Source organism: Tinamus guttatus, unplaced genomic scaffold (assembly GCF_059628265.1).
Source record: "Tinamus guttatus ecotype Peru unplaced genomic scaffold, ASM5962826v1 Tinamus_guttatus_pri_ptg000386l, whole genome shotgun sequence".
Classification (NCBI taxonomy): Eukaryota; Metazoa; Chordata; class Aves; order Tinamiformes; family Tinamidae; genus Tinamus; species Tinamus guttatus.
In genome coordinates, this window is record NW_028288920.1 from 388613 (window position 1) to 407764 (window position 19152).

General features: G+C 54.7%; 1 protein-coding gene across 1 annotated transcript in view; it reads right to left on the minus strand.

Moving 5' to 3' along the window:
- ASXL2 (ASXL transcriptional regulator 2) overlaps positions 1-15655 on the minus strand; it is a 58041-nt gene extending 42386 nt beyond the window's left edge. Inside the window, exons 1-2 of the mRNA XM_088530764.1 lie at positions 15579-15655; positions 3952-4034 (exon numbers count right to left, since the gene is read on the minus strand). Of these exons, the coding sequence (XP_088386890.1) occupies positions 3952-4034; positions 15579-15635 (140 nt within the window). The 5' untranslated portion in view covers positions 15636-15655. The remainder of the gene's footprint in view (positions 1-3951; positions 4035-15578) is intronic.
- Between the last annotated feature and the right edge of the window lie 3497 nt (positions 15656-19152).

The following is a 19152-nucleotide window of genomic DNA, read 5'->3' on the forward strand; positions in this document are numbered from 1 at the left end:
GTGGAGCCATTCGCAACGCGCAGTAGCTGCGTGCGACGTGCTGCTTCACACGGAGCGGGGAGAACAGAGCTCTCCTCGGGAGCAGAGCACGACCTCCTCCACGGGCCGTGTCTGTGCGTGGGGGACAGTGTCCCCAGCAGGGCCACCTTCCCGCAAACGAGCCGGGGACGGGGCTTTGAGGCACCGCAGCGCTGCGGGAAGCGGCGGCACGGGGCACTGAAGCTGGAAGAACAGGGCTGCACGCATCCCGGAGAGCAGCCTCTTCACTAAGGAGCACGAGGCTGGAAGCAGGGAGTGAGGGACAACCCGGCACTGAAGGCCACCCAGCCCGGGAGCCCGAGCTCCTGTTCGGAGCGCGGAGGAAGAGCCCGTCCTCACACGGAGCAGCGCTCGGACTTGAGGTGCTCGGTGGCAAAAAGCCTTTGGCCAACACGGCTCGCCGGCTCCTCGGCACGGCATGGAGGGGCCTAGGAAGCAACTGCTGGAAGCAAAAGAATTTATCCAGCCCTCGGGTGCAAGACACGGGCTTTTGGGAAGAATGCACAGGTGGCATCAACGGGAAGCAAAGTGCAGGGCAAGAACTTGTTTCCTTGGTGTTGTGGTCACAACAAGGATGAAGACAAAACTCATCCCGAAACCCCTCCTGCACGGTGAAGCGTGGAACGCAATGCTGCTCAAAGCGGTGCTCCACAAGCTGCAGGAGCCTGAGACTGATAAATAAGGTTATAATTTGCAAACTGAGCAAGCTCGTGGTCCTGCTGTCATGCAGATACAGCTACAGCAGAGGGGCCTCCACGCCAATGCATGCGCTGAATGCGCTATGGATGCTCTTCTGCGCTAAGGTCATGGCAAGAACCAGGAGGAGCTGATGCAAACACTTCATTTCTTGAAAGCAAAGCTACGCCTCTCGAGCCATCAGGGAGGGTTTTCAAGAATTCAGCCTATGCTTTAACGTCCCTTGACTTTTGAAGACACTGAAGAGCTTTCGAGGCTAAAGAGGAATCGTGTTAACGCGATGTTGGGAAGTTGAACTGTACCAGTGACCTCAGCCTGTGGTGACAGTGCAAGGCCTGGCACCCCCATAGGGTCTGTGCAGTGCCCCGTCCAGGGGCATTAGCTCCAGCAGGGAAAGCCTGAGCTCCGCTTGGACCGCCTGGGAAGCGGCTGGGAGAGGCTGCCCTGTCATATCCCAGATACTGGATACTGGACTTCTCCGACTGTCATCTTGAAAACACAAACATCTCTGAAGACAGTGAAAAGCTTCTACCAATTTAATTCTCTTCGCCTGGAGAAGAATTTTTGCCCAGGAGGGCCTTTCATTCCCTAATGGGTAGGTTAGACCCATTGGGGCTTTCAAGAACAACTTTCTGAAGAGAAAACCCTAACAATTTTGGTAGAGGCAGCAGCTTTTTCCAAAGAGCTTCCACTCCCCAGCTCCAAAAATCATGCCCATATTAAGCCATTCTCCATCCTCACACCTAGCAGTGGGCCCTTTCCAAGGAGATTACTGAACTCCACGTCAAAGGGGGGCTTTGGGAAGTCAGTGCCCCATAGCTGCCACGTCTGAGCGGGGAGCAGAGGTTCTGTTGGGCTGAGCGTTGCCCAGAACCCGGCTGGGAATGGAGAACTGCCCTGGGCTCTGGGGAGGGACACGCGACGCGGCGCCTCAGGGAAGGGACACGCGACGCGGCGCCTCTCCCGGCTGCATCCCGGCTGCAGAGGAGGAGAGGGGCACAGTCTGATGAAGGAACATCTGTGAAACACCTCAATGGCAGAGTGTCCTGCCAGGAACACACAGGGTCATTCGGGGGTCCTTATCCGGGCAGCGTGCAGTGCCATCCTTACAGCAAGGATGCAAGGATCCTTGTAAGGATCCTTCCTCATCCTGCCAACAGCATCCTCTTGCTCGTTAGGCTTTTTCCTTTGCCCGCATGTGCTTATTCCAGTACGAGGATAACTGTTTTTGCAGGTGTATGAGCAGTCACCACCACCCGAGGCTTCTGCGGGACTCGGGAGGCGCTTTGGAAAGGCGCAGCCCTGTCCAACGCGTCCTGCACCAGCAGGAGTCACTGCTTGTCCCCGCACTCATCGGAATCGCCACCCTTCCCTGCGTGTCCCAAGTCCTTCAGCGTGTCCTCGAGCCCTCCTTCCAGCTGGCAGCACGTGCCACGAGTCAGGAGAGGAGAAAGGAGCCAGCTGGCCACGTCACCAAACAAGGGACGACTACAGGGCACCAGCTGGGTCCCCTCGGCCCTGCCTCATTCCCCAGAGTCTGAGGGCGAGTTGTCACTCCTAAAATTCCTTCCCATCCGGAAAGCAAACACGGAAAGGGAGCAGATATACTGTTTTAAATGAGGCAATAGGTGCTGAACATGGAAAGCACTGCAGTGAAAACTGACAGGTTTACTGAAGTGTTCAAGCAACCTTCACAGCCTCTATCACACCTGCAATTTTCCTGTCTCATGCCAGGGAGGTACAGGGAATTGCTGCTTCGTGCCATGGTTTCCTCCTATAACCCCATCTCCAGAGGGCTGGAAATCTGGCAGCTCCATGCGCTCATCTTGCAGCTTTTAGTTCTTCCCCCAAATTCGTTTCTGCTAATAAACATTAGTTTGCCTTAAGTCCATCTGTCACTAGCTGTGAGTTACCAGAAGCCCAATCCAGCCACCAGGCAAACACGTTACTGGTGCTAACGGGAACTGAACTGCTTGAGAACTGATAACCCGAAGTCCTAACCTAAATAAAGCTGCGTTACATTTATTTTGTGCTTAAAGGGAAACACCACTGCCTGGCACCCAAACACTACGTTAGTACAAGGGATAGCTGGACTAGAGAGAGCAAGTCTAGCTTCTGGCTTTGGGAGATTTAATATATGTCAGAACATCAGGGAGCTCTTGCTCTCCTGATGCACCTCAAAGGGAAATGACTCTATCTGCTCAGGCTAAATCCTCACCCCAGCGACAGAAAAACTTCAGGTTGAGCAACACTACCCGGAACCAGGTCACTTCTCCTGCGGTTTTTGCCCTTCACTCGAAACTCCGGCCTGACCAGCCAGACTGCACGTTTCACACCAGCGTATCAGAGCCCTTGCCCGAGGCTCGAAAACACCATTCTGCATTACTGCAAGAAAGCAGACAAAAAAAACCTGCAAGTGTTACATTGAACCAGGCAAAGAGCAGGGAGAATGTGGCCATCCTAAACCGGACATGGTCAGTTATTCCATTACTAAATGGATGAACTTGTGTTCACCTCCTCTTGCCCTTTTTTCTTTGCTATCAGAAAGCAGAAACAGAAGTACATTCTACTGCACAGCAGTTTACCTGATGTGAGTAAATAACCACGTCCATCCCAAAGCGGGCAAGGGCTCGAGGGCTACGCCAAGGTACCAGCAACCCAGAACATCACCCCAGCTCTCCTGCCCTGCCACAGCAGGACACTCACTGCACCCCTCTGTGCAGCGAGCGATTGTGAGGGTCTATGCAGTAGAAACACACACCAGGCCACCAACACGAGGGAAAAAATACGTAAAAAAATAAAATAAAAGGCTTTCTAAGGGAGTTTTGTTTGTTAAGATTTCAGCTGGGCACTTTGAGGTTGTTTCCATTAAGCTGTCTGCTATATTCTCCCTCTCCCCCTTTCCTTAAAGACGCAATAAGAAGGGATTAAGTTAACTTCAACAGCTGGAGCCTCCCCTGCCTGACCAGGCCTAGCTGCCTCTCGCCCCAGAGCTGCGGAGCAGAAGCCGCATGTCTGGAAATGAAGAATGTCCTTGTTCATAACCTTGCTCAGGGAAAGCGCCGCTGACCTGGCAGGGTTTTGTTTGCTTGTCCTTCCTCCCTCTGTCTTCTGTGAGCATTTACCATTTCTGCCCCAAAGATGCACATGAGAAGGGGTTTGATAATAAACTCCGTTGCAACCAAAGTGTTATCCCGCTACGGCTACTTAACTCACCTGATTTCTTTAAGTCCTTCTTTCTGGATAACTTGAAGAATTTCTTTATGGCTCATAGGTGTATTAGGATATTTCTCCAGGACCTGGAAAGCAAAGAGCAGATTGAGAACAAGTTACTCAGCTGCGTTTTCTCTTTAGCCTCCCATAGCACAGAGCTACATTTAGGCTGTGTTTGCACAGCTCCAAGGACACAGGCGAGGACAAACCTGGGCCTTCCCGGGTCTCCTCACCAGCCCTTTCAGCTGGAAGCAGCAGCACTTGCTAATGCACTTGCCTTAACGCTGCTCCCAGCCTGCATTTTGGATGGGCTGCCCTCCCGGGACAGCAGCAGCACTCGGGAACCCTTCAGGAATTGCCAAGGCACCTCGGGAAACACTTCCAAAATCCCAATCCTCGCTGCTTGCAACTATCCAAGGTACCAAAACCAGAAACACACAGAGTCTGCTGAGGCCACGCACGGCTGCTCCGGAGCCGACCATCATTCACAGCCTATTTTAATCAGCATTCATGCCCCAACAAGCCTAGTTCCTGCTCACAGCTGCAAAGGTTTACCAGAAACAGCCTGGAGAAGACGTGTCATTTCCAAACCCAGAGTGACAATTTGACACGGTTGGCATCGTTAGTGGGCCTTTTATCCCCAAGGAAACCACATTGAAAAAGGAAAAAATCGTTCAATTCTGGCATTTCTTCAGCAGCTTCAACGCTCCTAGGGCTGCCCTCGTTCCAGCCCAGTGCTGGTAGAAACGGAGCCCACCATAAGGCATGAGGAGAGCGCCCCGGGTCAGCGGGCGCCAAGAAGCACCAAAGCTGCAACGAGCACTAATCCGGACTACGCATTAAGTGATAGCAGGAAGCTTATGTCCTCAAATGGATCCATTAGGCACTCGATATAATTCCGACGTTTTACAGCGTTTGCTGGGAGGGGGCGAGTGCCATTTCCTTCCCAATCATCTGCTTTTGATCTACACCCAGCATACCAGCCCTTAAATCCCGAAGGATAAAGCAAAGTCAGAAAGCAAATTAAACAGCGCGTCTGCATCAAAGCACGCGCTGCAAAGCCAGAAGAGATGCCAGAAAAGGGAACGGGCAGTTCCAAATTATCCCTTTCCAACAGCTGTGCAGAACTCCCACCTGCCCTTAACCCGGGGCACCTTTTTCCCCCAGGCAACGCGCAGTTCCGCTGCCCCGCGGTTTGGTTCCCGTTGGGAAGCGCTTTGGAGCGGCCCTGCGCAGCCGCCGCGTTCCCGCTCAGCCAAGGCCGGGCCCAGCGTTACCTTCCCTTCCTGCAGCTCTCGCCGCGTTCAGCACGTGCAGGTTCAAGTCCACCTTTCCCAGGAATTTCCGCAGCTATTCCCGAGCCTGCTCCGTGACTTAGGTCAAGCCTGGCTGACCACGAGGAGCCCTGCTTGTTTTACAGGGCATCCAGAAAGAGTTTCAAATGGATTTAGGCGGGATTAGCTGGCACTCCCTGCGGAATCAGCCTCCCTTCCACTCCATTTCAAGAGCAGCCACAAATAGTTAAGGGTGCCCACAGCAACAGGACACGAAATCCAGGTGTTAAAGCCATTCCCACGAGACCCCTTTGCTTTCTAGATTTGCACCAGCAGCCAATCCCGTTCATTTAGGATTCCCAACCGGCCGCAGGACTTTGGGCACCATCGACGTGAAGCCCTGACACAAGGAGGGATCTCTCGGCAGCGAGGACGGACGAAGAGCGGAGAGGCCGAGGAGCCTCCCTCCTTGCAGGCTCTCCAGAGCCAACCCGCTCCGAGCAGGATGGACCGGACACATCCCGAGGTCCCTCCGAACCACCGATCCGGGGTTTCTGCACCACCAGAGCGGGGAGGTCGGGCAGGGGATCAGCACGGCCCGTTCCCAACCGCGCGCGGGAAGCGTTGGCAATTCCCAGTTAGCCGTTGACGCGGATTCCAAAGCAACACAACTCTAACCGCATCCCCTTGGGAATGCGCCGGGAGCCAGAACGGCCGATTTTACCGCGAGAGAAAAGCAGAGTCCCGACCCCAGCACCACGCACGGCCTGGCCCCACCGGAGCCTGCGGACACGGAGAAGGTTATTTTGCTCCTCTTCTTTTGATCCTGCTGCCGGAGCGGGTCTGGCCCGAGGGGGACCAAGGTGCAGGGCCTGGAGCATCTGGAGCTGGTTTGAGGACACGGATGTCCTCGTAGTGACGGAAACTGCCTTCGGAAAGCAACTGGGGAAGCAGAGACCCACGCAGGGAAGGAGGAAGGGATCAGAGGACCCAAGGCCATTTCACTGATGTCCTTATAGCTACTGGAAACCCAGAGAGCAAGGAGAGGAGCACGCGAGAAAAAGGAAATATCAAAGGGGGAAAGATACCGAAAAAGCTCAGTGTCACATTGCCCTCAGCATCCCAATGTTCCGAGGAAAAAATAGCACAAGAAACACAAGCCTAAAACTAGAAATAAAGCAAGGTATGACAGGAGAAAGAGATGCAAAGAGGCTACCTGTGGTTTTATGTGCAAGGCCTAAGTGGAAACGACGTCCTTTTGATCCACTACTCCTACGCCATAAAACAGGCTTTGGAAACCGACACTCCAGGAAAACACCCAGCAAGAGGAGAAGCAAAACCCAGCAATTAGTGCGAGCGCAGGAGCAAGAGCGCAGCTCTCCAGCCGACTTGGATCACTGGACACGTTTCATCTCGTGAGCACCAGGCAATTAGCGCAGTTTAAATAGAACAAAGTCACCGGGGCGGCCGGCTTTGGGAAACGCGCCCGATGCCCAAACCCTCATCCTGAGAAACAGCTTTTCCAGGCGGGCAGCCAGAATTCCCTACGGGCAGCCAGAATTCCCTACGGCAAGGCTGGGGGAGCGCTGCTGATGCTCAGAGTTTGCCGACTTGGCCATCCAGATGCTCCCAGTGGGTCCATCATTAACAGAAGCAGTTAACGGAGTCCTCTGGTTTCTACTACTGCATCCTCGGCCTGTCCTGCTTCCTGCAAAGCTTCCAATGACCCTGCTTTGGTGAAAAGATATTTCTTAATTCCACACCGTGCAATAGAGGCAGCTTTCTTATGGAATCTGTAGTGCGAAAAATTCCACCCAGGCCACTACAATTATGTATGAAGTTTAAGAGAAGCCAGAGAGACAGAATCCCCTCCAAGCACCAGTCTGTGAAACAAAATGCTGCATAAACCCCCTGAAAACCCTCTGCTCCTCAAAGGAGGCCTCCTTGGCACCCCCAGTTTACAAGCCCTGGCCAGAGGGGAAGGCCGTGCCCAAATGGCAGCACTGGGACCCACAGAACCCCCTCCCCAGGCCAGCCTGCGAGGGCATCCAAACGGCTGCACCAACACGAGGCTCCTTATCCCAGGGAAGGAAAGCGCCCGGCTCCTTGGGCCTGGCAGGAAGGGAACGCAAGCAGTGGAGCAAGAGGAATCCTGGTGCTGCAGAAAATCCACGGATCCTTCGGAAAAGGGACGAGGCTGGAGCGGGCAGCATGACGCAGACCTGGAAGCAGCTCTGCTTCATCTCGGCAAAGACGTTTTAAGGCAAGAGATACTAGAAAAGGAAAGGAAATTGGGGCAGCAGCAGCAGTATTCCAGACTCTGCACCAAGGGGGGATTCAGCTCCTCTGCACTCCTGAGTCCTGCCAGGGTGGAGATGCCCGTAACGAAGCGCTAACCTCTTACACAGCCTTGTATGCATCACCCTGTCCATCCAGCCAGCTGCACCCCTTCTCCAGTTCCAGATTTCACTCCTTTCTCTTCAAAAACTAGAGGGAGAGAACCCAAAAAAGCAGCCCCAACAACTGACAACAGCCTAGAAGGGAAGCAACGAGACCCTCAGCTCTCCCTCCTCTGCCTTTCGGCTGTGCTTACAAAAAGATCAGGGTGTCACTCGGAGAAGCAGGTGGAAGTTGAAGACTCAGTCTTGGCTTTGCCTTAGCCCCACATACATGGTCTAACCCAGATTCTTCCTGAAAAGGTGCAGCTGAGGTTTGCGGACCCTTCTGTTCACTTTCCCACACCTTCCCACCCCCCGGAGCATGGGAATTCAGCAGGAATGCCAAAGCCTTTACCTGCCAGCATGAACAGCAAAAAGAGCAATTCTGACCAGGCCCATCAGCAGCAGATTGTCCCCCGTTGTCTTTCTATAGCCCCCTGCCCTGCCCAGCTACTGGGTGTCCTTTAAGCTTGGAAAACTGAGAAAACCATATTCTTCACTCTTGCATGTGAAAAGTTTCTCCAGTTCTCATTGGGATCTGATATTTTTCTGAGGAAATGGTTAACATTAGCATTGATGCTACTCGTTCTTCTGGAACTCCAGTTCCATTAAAGCAGCACATCTCTTCTTTTCCTCAAAGTGAACTAAGGAAGGTTTAAGAGAGTAGGAGTCAAGACCTGAAAGAAAGCATCAATCCACAAAGGTTTTTCAGAAAGCTTTGGTAAAAACGCACTTGTGGATTCTTGCTGTGGGTTTTCAGCCATGTAAAGGAGGGATGAAAACTGCCCCTTCCAGCACTTTGGGTAGTCATTTCTTGTAACTTTGGGCTTCTTTCTGGTGCCTCGTGGAAGCGCAATGTAAACTCTGTAAGGGCCACGGAATCCAGAGCAGCTTGGGAAGTTCTCAGCTGGAAGCGCCACTTGCTCCCAGCGGCCACACAGTCAAACCTGCCCATTGCATTCCATCTTCATCCCATCTCCAACACGGATTTCCTGCCTGTTTTCTAGCAGGAGAATCCCAACTCCAGCCGCAGAACTTGGAGGCAGCAAATTTATTTCCATACTCCTTCAGCAAGGAACAGCCTTTGGCAGTGCAAGCGCCATGCCCAGAAAAGCAGCTCAGCTCTCCCCAAGCTGGATGGGAAATCCCTCTTGGGAATTTGGGCCCGTCGAGCCGGGAACACTTGACCTACATCGCGGGGTCTTTCCTACTCATCCAATTAGCCAAATGCTGCTCAAGGCTTCAACGAGAATCGAGGTCAAGACGGAACGGACACCCGGGAACCGAGTGCCATTGAACGCACCGACGCATCCCGCGCTGCATCCGAGGAGCAGCGAGACGCGGATTGCAGAGAGTCGGGCCCGAGCTCGAGGAGGTGCCCAAAGAGGTGGAGCGGGACACGAGCGGGTGCCAAACCCAGCACGGCCCAAACCCCTCTGTATTGGGGCAGTGCAGCCACGTGCCAGCTGAAGTACTGCTTCAAATGGGTCATTTTAGTTCTTTAGGGAAAAAAGGAGATGTCCGAGAGGGAGACAACGTTCACCTCCATGACCACCCTGACACTTCTGAGATTCCCACTCCTCACTAAGCTTGGTTTTCCGCAAAGAACAGTTTGAAAGAAGCCTGCAAATCCTAACAAACTGCACCTAACAACGAGAACCAGCTGGAACACCAGCTCAGTTTCACTTGGAGCTATAAATCAAGTTGGAGAGACCTTGAGATGTTGCCATGAGAGAGGTGTCTACAATTCATTAACCGGCCGTGCTCCTGTGCGAGCAGCACGGGGATCCCTGCACGCTGGTGCCGACGCGGAGCTGTGGGTACATCCACATCTCCACACGAGACAATTTTCACACTCTACCTTAGCACCAGCTCCTGGAACATCCACGAAGCGGCGAGATAAGGAGCCAGTGCTGAAAACAAGGGCTAACTAGAGCAACCCGATTCCCACATCCACGTTACCACGGCACACACAGGTAAGGGACTCGAAGCAGGCAGCTCTCGGAGGATATTATTTTTCCACATTCCTTCCCCTGGCGCGCAGAGGAAACCTTAGTGCTCATTCTTTCCTTTCCTGGAAAACATTCAGTGGCAGAGCGCTCTGAAGGAGACATTAAGTCAAAGGCAGCCAGGAAGCTCCAGCAGTCTGAAGCACTGAAATAAAGAGGTATTTTAGCCACGTGTAAGACGAAATAAGCTTCAATATTTCCAGAACTAAACCATTCTTCACTAAGTACACGAGAAAGGGGGACGACACCTACTCCTGCAGGTACCTTTGGAGAAGGGACTGCTCACCCCTGTGTCCCTCCTAAGGGAATTCAGCTCTCCCCACGTGGAAAGGGGGAGAAACAAACCCCAAACCCAAGCTCTTCCTAGCAGGATGATGCTGACCACAGGGCTCGCCAGAAAAAGGAGAAGGGAAATAAAGAAGTGACCTGACCAAGCTCAAATTGTAGTCGGGATGCTGTGAAACAGGAAGGAAAGGCTGCAGCTCCCGTGTGCAACACCATTAACAACGGCTGTAGGACAAGGTGCAGCTACCAGAAATAGCAAAAAACGATTCTGTCCTCTTGGAAGGCGGGTTTTATTCTGAAAATTCAGCTCCTGCCAAACAAACGTTGCATCAAGGAAGCGGCTGCCTTCGGACTCCCTGGTTGGAGCTTGCCAATAACCCAGTCAGTTTGTCCTAAAATCCCCTATCATCTAACGGGGGATTCCTTCGGCTGCTCCTATATAGAAATCCTGCAGAACTGCATAAAACCAGGCATCCATGGGCGATACAGGGGCCAGGCTCACCTGGCAGCATCACCCTGAAGCTCTCGTGCTCCCCTGGCTCTTCCAGTTGAGGTTTAACCAACAATTAAGGTCCCAATTCAGGGCCAAGAAACACCCAGGCCCTGCGCTTTCACCTGCAGCCACCAAATCCCAAATTATTTATATCAGAGCTATAGCTAAATATTAAAATACAGACCTTCAGCACACACCTGAAACCCCAAATATCACCAGACAGGATTCGAGTCTCTTTTATATTGACCATGTTTGGTATCATCCATGAGCTTGCCGACCGCAAATGCTATGTCACTGAGCAATTAATAGCTATAAGCAATTAAGAGAGGTGCTAAATGATACCAGTCTCAATATCCAGGCCTGGGGGACACAGCTGCCAACTGCAGATGGGCAGGAAACTCTCCTTCTTTCAGATGTGATCAAGACTCCTGCCTTTTGCACTGAAACACAGTAAAATACATATATTTTTAACTTGATTTTGTCGCTACAGGTATCAAGAGAGAAGCCAGCAGGGTCAGGCCTCTGAAGCTCCTTCTCCACCCAGCTCGCTCACACTTCTCCATGGCCAACACGGAGTTTCGTGGCGTGGGGAACACGCGAAGGCAGCAGCACAACCACTCGCCCAACTGCTCACATCCCAACCTCTGCTTTGCCCATCGCCCTGCAGAGCCCGACTGCCACACCAGGCACGGGCAGGGCAAGCATGAGCCGGTTTTTAGTAGCCCACGGGATCAGTGTGGGCAGGAGGGGCACACGCAGAAGCGACTCCAAAAGGCTCTGCGTGGCCTTCAGCATTGGCATATTTGGGCTTTAACACCTACCTGTTAAGTCAGCATTATTTCATCTTCCACCGTCATGTGAATATCCCCAAAGTTACTCTAACCGAGTTTAACTTCCAAAGGAGCAAATATAAAAAAAAAAAGGGCAGATTTCTCGGGGTTGCCAGCAGAAGGGTTCGGCTCCCCACGCAGCCCCGGGAAGCCTCTCCAGGGACATCCTCGGGAGGACACTGCAGAAAGGATGGAGCAGAAGCCAGCTCGCGCTACGGGAGGGATTCCTGCTCCGTTATCCTTCCTCCAAACAAGCTCCAAGCTATTTGAACAGCCCTGCACACAATTGACCTGAAATTATCATTTATTAATGACACAGGTTTGGATTATTTTGATTGGAAGAGTGACGGGTTCCGTAGCCTTGTGGCCTCACTACTGCAACTCGAGTGGGTCCTTCTTCCATCTCGACCACTGCAAATTTTGCCATCATTTTTGCACTAATCTCTATTTCTCTGTTTTATGGATCCTTGAGAGGTGTTTATGGAAAGTTTCAGTTCACTGAGAATTTCCCCATGCAGAACTCCGAGCAGAGGGTGTTAGCCACACTGGATCAAAACAGTTTGGATTTGCAGGGCAATTGCTGACTGTGCAGGAAGGTCCTTATAAAAAATAAGTAAATAAGGAAAAAAGTCAGGGAGAATACAACTAAGTGACACAGTCCATGAGAGAGAAACATGACAAAGTAGTGAAGAAAATCACAACTCTGCCTCAGCCTGCGACAAAGTGAACAGGCCCCTGTCCTGCCCCGCGCAGCCCCAAGCCGGTGTCTCTAGAAATCCGGGTATTTTCCAGCCAGCAGGGCCATGGATTAAGCAGGTGGCAGTGATGCACCATGGATGTCCCAGTCACCGCAGGAGCTGCCGAGAGATGCAGCTGGATCAACCCCAGCTTCTTGCCCCCCGTCTTGTGTGAAATAGGTCTCGTACCTGGACGGAGATTTAAGATGCAGCATAAACGTGGCCACCACAGGGGACTCCGAGAAGAGAAGCGCTTTGCCAGCCCCGCGGAGACACGATCCTCCCGGTCCCAGCGGGATTCCCGGGGCGCTGCCAGCAGTGCCTTCCAGGAGCCTCCAAACTCACACATATTTTCGCAGGGGACTCTGAACCTTCGTAGGTTTTCGATTTGGGGTTTAAGGGTGAGCTCGCATCACTGCGGACAAGTGGGGGCCTTCCTACAGCCCAGACTCTTCCATCCTCTCTTCTGCACATGCCTTTTAACAGAAAGCAGGGCAAGTGGCATCCCTCAGTCCTTAACTAGTATTTTCCAGAAGATTTTACCAGTGAATTTGAGATCTTCCAAACCCGCTTGGACGCAGTCCTGTGCCACGTGCTCTAGGTGACCCTGCGTGTGCAGGGGGTTGGACTAGATGATCTCTAGAGGTCCCTGCCAACCTTCAGCATTCTGTGATTCTATGAATTTAAGACTGCCCTTCTATTAAGGCACAAATATGCCCCTTGTTTCCCCAGGGAATACGCTTTCCACTCAGTTTTGCCTTTGCCTTTCTGCACTGTCCTTGTTTGGCACAGCGGGTGTCACACGCTGCAGTACCTGTGCCGGGGACGGCTCCCTTTTCCTTTTCTTGGAGGGATGGAGCTGTCCCACGCAGACCTCTGCGGCGACAGGAACAAGCTTCGTGTCACGAGGGCTGCCCCAAGCTGCAGCGCAGCGACGCATTCACACTGGACAGGGCTGAGCCCTCACAAACTCACTGCAGGGCGTTTCGCAGCTCCTGGCTTACCCAAGGGCGCTCTCGCTGGAATCCTTCCCCTTCTGCAGCCAACAAAAACATGGGGTTGATTCAACAGAAGAAAAAGACGGCACAAAGGGAGGGCAACGCGGTGGCAGCTCCTCCATCTCACAAACGGGCAGCAGGAGAACGCGGCACCTTGGGGCATCCCGGCCAAGGAGGGTTTGCAAGGAGACACTTGGCTGCAGTGACATTCGCTGCGTGCTCAGACAGCTCCTGGGCTGCACGGTGTGTCAAGTCACCCCTGGGGACTTCCCGGGACACTCAAATAGCAATTTGTCAAGCTGGGGGCTTTCTGCACGCTCCGAGCGCCGGGCCGGCTCGCTCGTGGCTCGTGTCCGGCCACGGGATTGTCCCGACTGGAGCAGGCCACGACTCCCCCGGGATCCAGCGCTCCGCTGCGGCACAGAGCACTTCCCTGCTGCAGGAGGCTCTGCTGAGGAGCACCAAGACACCTAGCAACACCTCCAGGGTCTCCAAAACCACCAGGAAAGCACAGAATTTCTCCAATGCACAACGCGAGCCCTGCTGCCGCATGCAGGAACGCAGGCAGCGCAGCCCCTGCGGCCCTGAGCACCGAGAATATCAGCTCACGTGTGACAACAACATCCACCAGGCTCCAAGCTGCCCGTCCTCTGGGTCTTCTCCAGCCTGGTGGCTGCAGGGCACTTTGGAGAGCGCAGCCCGGAGCATCCCCCACGCTCCTTTCCTTACCTTCCCGAAGCTTTTGCCTTTGGCTGCTCCGATACCAGCCACGGGCCCAAGCACAGCCGCAAGCTCAGAGCCATCTGCAGCTGCACGCTTGCTGAATGAGCCAGGAAACGAGAAAAAACATGTTGTTTATCAACAGTAACTTCCTCCCAGAACGCGCTAGCCTGGCAAGGCACCCCAGCCTTATTTCACACTACAGTCCTGCTCCAACCAATATTCCTAGATGTAGAAGAACAAGAAGCTGGAGTCCTTCTGAATCAGTATTATCTGCACACCGACCACCCCTGCCCTGGCAAAGGGCAGATTCCAGATTGATGCTTATAAACCTGAACTCGTGACGAAGCCAAAGCAGAGGAGCAGTAACGAGTTTTCTGCAGGAGTTCCTGGATGCGACTGACACAGCGAGGAGGCAGAACAGCCCGGGAACAGCCGGAGGCAGAACACCCCGGGAACAGCCGCCTGGACGCCCCGGAGCTGCTGCTCGGACACGTCCAGCACAGCAGGACAGGAGGGATCTGAGGGATCCCTCGCCAGGAGGGGAACAGGCAGCTCCCAAAGCCCCTCGCCCTCCAGCTGGCACCCTTATTTGGGACTATTTTGGCCTCACAGAGGGCTAAACCAGCAAAGTATGAGCTCCACAAAAAAAAAGGCAGAAATGCAGCATCACACTGACCATAAACTGGAAGATGTGCCAAGTCCAAGGTACTTTTTATGCTACTTTTCCCGGGGAGGAGAGGCTGCCCCAGAGTTGTCACGTTTCTCAGCGCAGTGCTGTAACACAGGCTACAGACTCCAAGCCCTGGCAGCCAAAATGTCCATACGGGGATGCAAGCTAGGACAAGAACCAAAAGACATTATTTCCCCCCAAAAAAGAACTGTGAGGAACTTTCTGAAGAGACAAAACAGAATTGGAGTTTGACAGGAACGTTTAACATTCCCCCTGAAGATGCAAACAGCAGCATTTGCCAAAACAGGCCTTTTGGCAAGCAATTAGCCATCTTTTTGGCTACCCTTGCCGCAAAGCTGGCTACACTACCCAGAATAGTGCGTATATACCTCCACTTCTGGTACTTTCCAGCTGTATTTCTAAATACGCTCTTCAACACTGCAGCAGATGTTAGAACAGACCAGTGGATGCAAGCGCACAGAGATACACATAGGGGGATAAAAAGACCCGGACACCCCAGGCAGGAAACTCTTCCATTCCCCTATGGAAGCAAGTTTTCAGAAGGACACAAAAACACACACACCGAACCCAAAATACCCACTCGTAGGACACGTCCTGTACGCTCCAAACAGCCAAGTGCACCCTGCCCCTTGGGTGAAGGGCAACCACGCCGCAAACGGGAGCTCCAGAGGAGCTGCTGCTTTCTGGGCAGCCCGTTCAGCCTCTGTGAACGCCCCAGGGCTCGGGACGGGCCCACGGTCCCCCTCCACGGGGCAGATCAGAGCCCCCGCTGTAAACAGGGGTATTTTACGAGCATGGGGGGCACTTTTGCCCGTCCCCGCTCTGCTGCTCCGCAGCGGGCCCCTGCTCGGCCTCCAGCGCCGCTCGCAGGTCTCCGTTCCCTCGCACGGCCGCTCCGGGAAGACCCCCGTGCCAACCTGCGTTGACAGCAGCGCGAACCACGCGATGTCCCCGCGCGGATCCCCGCGGGACGGGAGGCGACGCGCCCGCCCGCCGCGCGCCACGCAGGACGCGCCGGGAGCGCTCCAAAGCGCGTGGCATCCGGGAAAACCCTCCCGATCCGCGGCTCTCCCCACGCGGAAGGGGCGCGCGGGGCCCCCGTGGGGCTCCGCCATCTTCCCCCCCCCCCGCCCCGGCGCGGCCTGCGCGTACCGTGCGGGCGGCCTCTGCCCAGGTCCTGCCCTTCTTCCTGCGGCCCTTCTCCCTCATGTCGGAGGCGGCGTGCGGGCGGGCGGCGGCGCGGCGGGCCGGGAGGTGCCGGTGGCGGCGGCGGGGACAGGCGGGCGGGCGGCCCCGGCTCCGAGCGCGGCGCTAGCCCCGAGCGCGGCCCGCGCCCGCCGCCGCTGCCATGTTGGGAGCCTCCCGGGAAGGGCCGCGGTCATGTGACCGCCCGCGTGACTCCGCCTCCTCCTCCGGGGGGGCGGGGCCCGCCCGCCGCGCCTGCGCGCTGCGCCCGGCGCCGAAGGGCGCTGCCCGCCCCGCCCCCGGCTCGCGCCCCCCCCGCCCGGCGCCGCGCGCGCAGGCGCAGTGAGGGCGGGGGAGGGGGGCGCGTGTGGCGGCTCCGCTACCTACCAGGGACACCCCATCCCCCCCCACAGCCACCAGGGACACCGAGGACACCCCATCCCCCCCACAGCCACCAACGGCCACCAGGGACACCCCATCGCCCCCACAGTCACCAACCGCCACCAGGGACACCCCATCCCCCCCACAGCCACCAACGGCCACCGGTGACACCTCATCCCGTCCCCACAGCCACCAACCGCCACTATTGACCCCCGTAGCTCCGCTCCCCCACAGCCACCAACGACACCCCCAGCTTCGATCCCCCACGGGCAACAACCGCCACCATCGACGCCCCGTGTCCCCTCTCCCACAGCCACCAGCTGCCACCAATGACCCCCTCAGCTCCAACCCCCAACGGCCACCAAGGACACCCCTGGCTCCCTTCCCCCATAGCCATCAAGGATCCCTCAGGTCCCTTCCCCAATGGCCACCAACTGCCACCAAGGACACCCCCGGCTCCCCCCAGCCGCCAACGGCCCCCGGTTCCCCTCGGCCACCGACCGCCATGGGCCATGGTCCGTAACCGCGTGTGTCCCCTGCCGTCCCGCTCCCCCATGTCCCCAGCACGGCCCTGTCACCACCTGCCACCCCTGTCCCTGTCCCCGCGGCCACCTCCGCCCTGGGGCCGCCCATGCCGAGACCGTCCCCTCTTCCACCCAGCGCTGTCCCTGCCCACATGTCCAGGCAGCAGGGACCATTGAAAACAGTGGTGACTTTGGGGGGCAAATAAAACCCACTTTTATTAAAAACGCTTTGATTCTAAGCCAGAACAGCCTTTGAAGAGAGTCACTGATCATAGGGGCTGCGGAAGAGAGAAGCAGATCCAGGATATCAGTTTAAATGCCTTTTTTTCCCCCCTTAAGCAAATCTCAGCCTGACTCCCAGAATTGCAGCTTATTTTTCTAGTGTGTAATGTGGAACATGCCCCAAACGGAGATCCCAGAGCGGCCCCGGGGATGTTTTTTATCCACCAAAGTCACAGAAACAGCAGCTGAAGACCAAGAGTGCGAGATCCAGTTCTCCTGACAAAGACCAGCAGGAAACTGGTGCGATTTGTCACGGTTCAAATCCATCCCAGTGTCCTTTTTATCCGCGTGGGATGTTCCCGGTGTCCCTAGTGAGATACCCCGGTTGTCTCTCGTGGCTAAGGGCCCTTCCCCATAACTAGGAGGGACTGGAAGGAGGAGCTGGGAAGGTGGCGTCAGCTGAGGGAGTAGCAGGGAACCACATAGAACGCAGGAAAGACAGAATGGGAATACAAATGTTTCCCAGAAAACCGTGCACAAACTGATTTTTTTTGCAGAGGACAAGCGGGGAAGGCACTTACCTCCAAATGTGCAAACAGATCTTCAACATCTGGATGTGAGAGATTTTATTTCCTCAGCGTTATACTCCTTCCCCAGGGCAGTAACTGGGACCTGTCAGCAAGAAGCACAAGTTCTTTCTGCAGCTGCTCTGAAACAGTTTGAGGTGTTCTCTTTTGCTGCCAAAAATTCCTTCAAATCCCTAAATTCTATAGCAAACCCTCTGCAACTAGAGCGTGGAAGTGAGGCACCAAGGTATCAAAATACTTTTTAAAGAGCTGGAATTAAATGAGAGGCCCATTTGGAGCTTTATTTGCTGTGTCGAGGAGGGCAGCTCTAACTCCCAGGCAGAGACGCTCTGGGTTGTGTCTCCTGTTGGTCAGGCTGCTGAAACGGAGAAAATATTCTGAAAATACAGGAGAAAAGACACAAAGGGAGAGAGGGCACCAGAGGCACTTGGTTCATCATCCAGCAACATTCAGGAGGCCTGGGCGAGAGTCCCACATCCAGAAACTCGGTGTGTGACACCGGGCCGTCTCCACCGCGTGTTGTCCCTTCGCTGGGGATGTCACCAGGTCTCTGCTGGAAACTCAAGGAAGTCTTAACCAGCCTATTCACATGGACCTGCATCTCCAGGCTACATCCAAAGCTTATCCAAGGTCCTGGCTGTGTCAATACCTACCATAAGAGCTTCCCGCTCAGTCTTACCCAGCCCTTAGCTGCAATCCTGCCGAATCCTGCTCTGCGGCCCTGGCAAACTCCCTCATGCCCTCATTATACCCCTCAATGTCATTTTCTTCAGTTTCTACCCCCTTTTACCGTGCAGCTCTTCAGCGGCTCTCGCTGTGTCAGAGATGAGATCTGCTCCTCATTCCCAAAAGCTTTCCCACCCAGCCTTATTTATCACCTAGCATTCGAATCCGTTCCCAGATCCGGCCAGCTGGTAACGCCAGCCTCCACCTCTGCTGTTTAATTTTCCAACCAGCCCATTTCTGTGTCCTGAGACTTTCCCTTCGTTTCCTCTGCTTTGCTGCTGCTTCATCTTTTGGGCTCAGTCTTTGCCCCCGAACACGCTCCATCCATCCGAGGCCACCGCGCGGTCCTCACCAGGACTGCGGGATCTGATACCCACAGTAGCATCAGCACTGAGCAAATGCCTCTTATTTGGGATTTGCTATTGGAAAGCCAGCCGGTAGCTCGTGTTTCTTACAGCAACGGGTTTCATATCCAGAATAATAACCCCAATTTTCAATCAGCTCAACTCCAGACCCTGCTAAGCCAAGGCCTCCCCATTTTCTCTCACATTTCTAGTTCATGCATTTGCACAGTTTTCCTTCATCCTAACCAAGGCCGAGACTGAAGAAATCTCCGTTCCCCAGCACTCGAAGGCGGGATGAGGCTCCACATTCCTTCCTGGAGCCTCCCTTGCTGCTCCTACCCCACAGAGCAGAACTGCAGCCGGCGGCCGCGTCGCTCCCCATCTTTCCAAAGCCTGGGATTAAGGATGAGCTCCCGCATGGAGCAGGCAGGGCCTGGCAGACCGTGCAAACCGAAGCAGAGCTGCTCCCTATACTCAATATTAGACAATATTCGGTCCCCAGGCTGTCCTGGAGGTTGCCTTTGTGCCCACGTGCCGTGACCATCCGCAGGGCTGCCTTGCCCTCCGTTTGCCCCTGTGCCAAGCCCGTGTAAAATCCGGCCGGATTAAGGGTTTGCCTTTTTCGAGAGGGATAACGCTAAACCCGCAGGGTTATCTGCAGGAACCAGCAGCCTGCAGGAAAGCAGCACCGTGGAGCGAGTTGTTTGCGAAGCTCCAGGCTGTGCTCAGAGCCTTTGCCAGGGATGTTTTTACAGTT